The 7,560-nt window shown below is 40.9% G+C and overlaps 1 protein-coding gene across 1 annotated transcript in view; it reads left to right on the top strand.

Moving 5' to 3' along the window:
- Positions 1-259: 259 nt before the first annotated feature.
- Positions 260-7,560, top strand: part of CUNH11orf58 (chromosome unknown C11orf58 homolog) — a 16,566-nt gene continuing 9,265 nt past the window's right edge. The window contains exons 1-2 of the mRNA XM_004711570.3: positions 260-432; positions 7,009-7,092. Coding sequence (XP_004711627.1) covers positions 370-432; positions 7,009-7,092 — 147 coding nt within the window. The 5' untranslated portion in view covers positions 260-369. The remainder of the gene's footprint in view (positions 433-7,008; positions 7,093-7,560) is intronic.

Here is a 7,560-nt window from a genome sequence, read left to right as displayed (position 1 = left end):
GCCCAACAACGTACACCTCCATACTTAGCCACGGGAAAACGCTCTCCGCCAGTCGGAGGAGGCGGAGCTTCAGGGGCGCTCCCGCCACGCTGCGCGACCAGCACCGCTGAGCTTCCTGGGAGTTGTAGTTTTAGTTACTCCTTCCTCCTCTTTGTTCAGGCGAGTGTGGAGTTAACTGGAAAACTACAAGTCCCAGGGTGCACCGGGGTGGCGAGCGGCCGCGGCAGTGACGTCGGAGGCCAAGGAGGCCCGGAGTAGCTCGGCGTTCTGGAGAGGCGCTACTTGGGCCGGTGGTAGACTGCTGGCTGCTGGCGCGATTGCTGGAAACCGCGAGTGGGATCTCTCTCTGCCGTTCGGATCTCCACAACGATGAGTGCAGCCAGAGACTCCCACCCACACGGGGTGAAGCGCTCAGCCTCCCCAGACGACGATGTAAATAACAATGGCGGAGTGAATGAGGGTTGAGGCCTACCGAAGGCTGGGGTAGGCCAGGAAGGGTGGATGGAGGAGGAAGGGCCGAGGTGGCCCGACGGCGGAGTGGTGAGAGGATGGACCCAGACGAAGGGCAGTGTAGTGTCTCCCTTCTGTAATTAAGAGTCGGAAGCTTTGAAGAGGTTCACTCGCTTAGCGTCACGAGAGAGCTGCGTAGGACGGGAGTTTGAAGAATCCTGCGAATTAAAAGGGCTTAGTCAAGGGATACCGGTGTTTGCGTTTATGAGCGCTGATTAAAAAACAACTTCGTTCGCAGGGCTTTGTACTTAAGATAGATAAGGCAAGGGCCTCCGCCTTTTATGTTTAAAATGCCCCTTTGACAGTGTCAAGATGTACGTGCAATTTGGAATTCATCTTCCGGTCACGATTTTTTTTTTTTTTTTTTGCTGTGTGTTGTTAACCGTACTGTTATGAGTAAACAGAATCATATTAAACCAAAAATTGAGGATTAATTCAGTGAGGTGTAAGGCGGTGAGACCTAGAAGTCCCCCTTGATGTCAGACACCACCTCCTTCCTTTGCTCGCCACCCCTCCCCACTGTCGGTTTAAATAGCACCCCATTCATCCCTTTAAGTAGCCTATTAAGTGTTTACTGCTATGCCAGGTGTTGAAAATTCAAAGGTTAAGTAGGTTCTTTTTGTGTGTGTGCATATTTGTGCTAGCGCCAGGCGCAGTGTCATAGAGACTGCAGGGCACCAATAAATGTAAAAGGACAGAAAAATGGCCTAGGGTCATATGTGGGGGGGTGGGGGGGCGGGGAGAGGAAGTGCTGCTGGGGACTGCTTCACCGGAAAGGCTGGGCCGCTGAAGGGGTGACGTCTAGGTCTTGTTGCAGCACCACCGGTATCTGGATGTATCCTTGTTTTCTGTATTGCAGTTCAGTGCTTATAATTCCTTAACTGGTGTGCGTCCAGTGTCTCCAAGGAGATGGCGCTGGGGCCGGGTGAGGGCCGGGACTGTAAGGGTCTTTAAAGGACCCTTCAGGCTCCTCTGGAAGATTAGCCAGCCTTAAAGATCAGGGGTCATCCAATGAGGTTTAATTCGTGAGCCCTGTTTCTCCTTGCTGCTGGTTAACAGCCTTTGAGACCTTTTTAGGAAATTTAGTTCTTGGTAGGAGTTGAGGCTTTTGAGTAAACCTGGCTGCCATTTTATGCTGTTACATTGTTTGCCTCCTGGTACTGGCTTACTGTGACTTGATTGCTAAGATGTCAGACACCTTTTTGCTAGACACAGAGAAAAAATCATGCGGACGAAAAATGTCAAGGGATATTATGCAATTTAACAAAGTTTGCGATTAAGGCTTTAAAGTCTCTACAACTTCAAATGGGATGGTTTCATTGAACAATAAAGGCCTAAGACCTTCATGCATTATCTAAAACTGACTGTTGGCTAATGTTATAGTGCAGTGCAGTAACTTGACCCTTGGTAATGCCCTTTCTTTTTGCTTTTGGTTCTTCTGTTATGAAGTTTTACCAGTTTTACTGGCAATTTGGGCTGTCTGTAAATACTTGATCTTAAAAATATATATATTTCAAAAAGTATTTGCTGTATAAAAATATTTTTGATGTATTCTTAATATATAAATCCAAATTGTAAAAAAACAAACAACTAATTATAGTATGTAGCTAGTTAACAGTTTCTAGTGGGTATCTCCTTCGTGTCAAAGGTAATCAAAGTTTTCATTGTTTACTTTATATGGTAATTGGAGATAAAGTCTTAAGAGCTATTTTATGTTAAATTAAAATAGACATTAAATCACAGAATAGAACACTAAAATGTATAATTAACTGAATACAAGCTACTATAGAGCATGTTTCAAGAAAAGGGGTTATTAAGGGTGTTGCTAGCTGCCACTGCGTTGGCCCCAACTTGTGGTGACTCCATGCACAATGGAACAATGCTGCTGCCCGGTGTTGAGCCATCCCCAGGATCTCTTGCTGCTCTGTTGTGCTCCCTAGGGCTTTTTTAGATCAGAATGACCGATTTTTCTATCAGAATGCCAAGCCTTTGTCATCCAGCTTAGTCTGGGAGCTCCATTGAAACCCGCTCAACGTCATAGCACTCAAGCCACCCCTGACATCCAGGTGGTGGCTGTGCAGGATAGACATGACCTTCAAATCGAGCCTGGGTCTCCTGCGTGGAAGGCGAAAATTCCACCACTGAACCACTGTCCCCTTACAATTGTTGGTTGGTCTGACTAGAGTGGTGAAGTGAAAGCTTTCTCCCCTCTTTCATTTTGAGGAAAGGTGGGGTTCATTACTTTGGAGAGCCCTCCTAAGAAATTACCAGGTACCTGTGTGCTTTTCAGAATGCAGCACTTGGGCAAGATACTTGCTATAGTACTCTAAGGTTTTTAAAAGGAAGGACTAACAACAACAACAAAATGCCACTGAATCTGTTCCTATTCATAGCAACCTATATTATAGGATAGATTAGAACTCCCCTTTTGGGATTCTGTGACTTTAAATCTTCACAGAAGACAGCCTCATCTTTGTCCCTGGTAAATTTGAATTGCTGGCCTTGCTGTTGTTAACCACTCAGTGAGTAACCCACTATACCATCAGGGATAGAAGGACTTAAATTGAAGGATACATTAAGATTCGAAGTTATTGATAATAGGGTTGTTTAAAAATATTGACAATGTTTGCGCTCATATAGTAATTAGAGAATTTAGGGAAAGTTTAGGATTTTATCAATTGTATACATTTTTAATTCAGTTCATAGATACTTTCACTTGTTTTATCTTGTTTGCTCATGTACGAATACAATATGTTTTGAAAAGAGCAAAGGATCTGTCATTTCACTTTTCTGCCCCACGGTGCCCTTAGGAAATAGGAACGCTTGAAGGAATGAATGTAAGTGAAAGTGATTGATTCCAAGTTAACCGTGACCCTATAGGACAGAGTAGCTAGAACTGCCCTGTAGAACTCCTAAACTCTAATCTCAGTAGTAGGCCTTTTCTCTTAAAGAAGGTTTGAGCTGTCAACCTTTTGATTTGCAGCCAGATTCTTAAACCATATGCTACCAGGAATCCTTATGCAACTGATAGTTTCTATTATTTCAAGGCAGGCTTTTAAAGAATCCTCTAGGGAAGGAATTAAAACTTAAGATATTAAGTGCTGGTTCCGAGTTCATTGAGCCAGAAATAGTTAAGAACTAAATGATCTGTAAAATGTAATGAGTACTCCTTAGTCAACTATACAAAACCTAAAGGGCAACATTTGCCCAAAACCAAAGATGAGAAGACCAGTAGGGATCAGGAAACCAGATGGATTGAAACTGGGAACCCAGAGAGGAAACGGAAAGTGTTGTCACATTGCAAGGACTGCAGCCATTGTCACAGAATAGTGTGTATAAAAACTATGGATTGGAAAACTAATTTTTTATGTGAATTCTCAACTACAAGCACAAAAAAAGTTAACAATTTAAAAATAAGATGACCAGTTAGATAAAAAGAGGTAGAGATTTGGTGTCCAGATCATGAAGATACGTGAGTGCTGCCCTCCCCAAGGACTTTAGAAGAACTATAAGTGGGTCCAGGATGGTCAAATGCTGTAACTCGTGTGCTCAGGGAAATTGTTAATTGCCATTAGCTGATTCCAACACATGATGACCCCAGAGGTGTTCAATGGAATTTTCAAGGCTGATGTTAAGCTTTACTTCTAAAGTGTGTCAGAGTGAGTTTGGCCCACCAGCCTTTTGGTTAAAAGTTTAGCACTTAACCCATGTGCACCATTCAGGGACTCTTAACCTGGAAAAATAGTCTCTTTTTGTTTTGTCTTTTACACCTAATTTTTAGAAGAAAGAAAAGGATGGCAAGAAACAACTTTATCAGAATTTTATGACATAGTAACTCCATATTTCTATTCCCACATTTTCTGGATTTTGATAGAATATATGTATACCCAAAATGGGCACTACTGTCTAAATAAAACTAAATGCTAATCAATCAGCTGCCTTGTGTTAACCTAGAATATAAATTCCAGATTCCAAATTCATTTCTACTAAGTTTGAGCTTTATCATCACTTCTAGTTCCTCCATTTGTATCATTAAAGCACACTAAGATTTTTTAAAAACCTATAATTTTTCATAATTTTGTGTCAAAGAGAGTGTTGTCATCTTTGCATCATAATTGCAAAACATTTTCATTTTTAGATTTTGATCTCAGTGAGAATGATCAATCCAGTGATTTTCATTTCATGTTTCATTACATCACCTATGTCCTTCTAGTTAGTTACCTGCTCTTAGCATTTATCCTTTTATAAACCATATCAAATTTTGTGGTACAAAAATCACAAGTGATGAAATATAACCGTAGTCTTTTTTTTAAAAAAAAAAGGTGGTCCAGGCATATGTTGCAAGAATGATTGAAGAGGAAATCCTTCTATTGAATGACTTGCTGCTTATGGGTTTCATTTCTTTTTGACCATTTTTGTGGTCTTCAGGTTTTTTTTGTTTTTGTTTTAATTTATTTTTAATTGAGAGTAATACATATATCATTCCATAGTTCAATCACGTCAAGCAGAATTGTACAGTTGCTACCACAATCAGTTTCCAAACATTCTTTTTCTTCCTGGACTCCTTGACATCGTCTCCCTTTTACCACCAACCAACACCAACACACACACACACCCCGCCAAACAAAAGACCCTATTCAATGCTTTAGAGAAAAGGCCATCTAGTACTTCATCATTCATGGACTCATAGTCTGAGATTTTTTTTGCAGATACAGTTAATTGTGCCATCATCATTGGTGTGGAGTATAACTATTATTTTGCTTTTGTTGTCTGATTTATCTGATGATTGTGAAACGCCTTTTGTCCGTTCCTTTTTTTCTATTAGCAGAAAAGGAATAATTTGAATTTTCAAATTTATGGAAAGCTGAAAACAGACAATAGAGGAACGGTTTGTGTCTTTTTGAAAGTTGATGACTAAATACTTCGGACAATTTAATAGTACTCTGCTCTTTTATTTTTCTTTAGTTGACTTTTTATTGTGAATTGGGTGAACATTAGTATTTGTGTGTAATTTTTAGTCATTTTTAGCATCATGATCATTGTTAGGTGCCGTCTCGTCAGTTCTGATTCATGTTAAACACAATAGAACTTTGCCCGGTCCTAGACCACCTCCCTATCTTTCTGTTGTCTGAGCTGATGGTGGGCAGCCCCGGTGTCAGTCCAGCTGGTCAACGGTGTTCCTTTTTAGGTGACCCTGGGCTTTACCAAGCTTGACGTCCTCCTTCAGAGGCTTGTCCCTCTTGGTGACATTGAACATGTTACTTAAGGCAAAGACTTGCCATCCTTTCTCCTGAGCAGCTTTCTCGTCCAAGATCGATGTATTTGTTGTTCTAATAGTCCATTGCACTCCGTATTCTGGGCCAACACCATAATTCAAAGGCATCGATCCTTTGGTGGTGTTCTTATTTCATCGTCCAGCGTTTACATGCCTGCAAGGGGATTGAAAATACAGCTTCAGTCGGTGTGTCATTGGATTTGATGGCTGCTTAATTGATGAACTAAAATTCTTTAATTTGGTTCAACATGTATAGGAAAATTCCTAAGATTACGTAATGTAAGATTTATAAAAGGGTCCAGTGGGCCTATTTGATAACTATGATAAGGTTTACTAGGTACTTTTTTAAAAGTAAATTTTCTTTGTATTTTAGAAGATCTCTAAGAAAATACAATTCATGACATACCAGTTTTTACAAATAATTAGAGCTGCTCAAAAAAAAAAACCCAAAAATTCGAACAGTAATATACCTTATGGTATATGCGCTCAGAACATTACTGGAGTCCCTAGGCTTTCTGCTCCCATAGTTAGTCTCAGAGACCCACAGGAGCAGTTCTGCCTTGTCCTACAGGCTCCCTGTGAGTTGGAATTGACTCAATGGCAGTGAAATTGGTTTTGTTTTGTTTTGTTTTTTAGGTGGTGCAAACAACTCATGTGTTAAGCTGCTGCCCAAAAGTTTGGAGGTTCTAGTTCACCCAAAGGCCCCTCAGAGGAAAGGCATAGTAATCTGTTTCTGGAAAATGGCCATTGGAAACACTATGGCCCACAGTCCTGCATTGACACTCCTGGGAGAAGGGCAACTGTATAGAACAGCACTAAAGCCAGAAGTTTTAACTTCAGCTCTAATTCTGCTGGCTTTAGAGTTCATAATGCCAAGTGCTAGAGACTCCTGCAAGCTCCAGGGCAGAGGTTCTCAAAGCAGGGTCCCCACATCAGCAGCTGTACCACAGAATTTTGGAAGTGAAAACTCAAGTGAATCAGAAACCCAAGGGATGGATCCCAGTAATGATTTTTAACAAGGCATCCAGATGTTTGAGATAATAAAAAAATAGTATATTTTAATCTGAATATAATGCATTTGTTTAATTTCCCAAGCAAGAACAATACTATTCCAAGTTAAAGATTGCCAGAAAAGAAAACAAGCTAAAGAGTTACAGGGTATACTTTAAGTTATTGAACAAATTATTATGGAGAAAAACTAACCTGGCTGATTTCTTTTTCAGCTTGGCTCTAGCAATTGGGAAGCAGCAGACTTAGGTAACGAAGAGAGAAAACAAAAGTTCTTGAGACTAATGGGAGCAGGAAAGGTAAGCATCAGATAATGTGCATCTTAATATTTTCTGTGAAAATGTGTCCATTTTTATGTGTGTTACTTGAAGACTGAATTCGCTTGGATCTGTTTTCCTGTTCTGCATAATTACTTTTAACTTTGTGAAATGTAGCAAGCCTGACCTCGTTCTTAAAATATATACTACTGCTGACAGAAGGTGAGAGGGCCCTCGTGGCATCGTGGTTACAGGGTTGAGCTGTTAACCAGAAGGTCAGTGTTTCCAAAACACCAGCCAAAGATTGGGTCACTTAAAAAAAGATTGCTACTGGGGTTCCACTATGCCCGTGGATTTATTCCAAATGAACCTGCTCTGCAGTCAGCAGGTGGCTGCAGACAAGCGCTCTTGGCAATACACTTGTCAGAGTCTCATAAGAGAACCTTCCAAAAGAGAGTAGTCAAAACCGTGGCTTCCACACTGAGCTACTGAGGCAGTTAAATCAAAGCG

The sequence above is a fragment of the Echinops telfairi genome, unplaced genomic scaffold, assembly GCF_000313985.2.
Source record: "Echinops telfairi isolate 266 unplaced genomic scaffold, ASM31398v2 ScPeMD7_60;HRSCAF=208, whole genome shotgun sequence".
Lineage (NCBI taxonomy): Eukaryota > Metazoa > Chordata > Mammalia > Afrosoricida > Tenrecidae > Echinops > Echinops telfairi.
The sequence above is the reverse complement of the archived record's forward strand: the minus strand, read 5'-3'. Positions and strand labels throughout refer to the sequence as shown.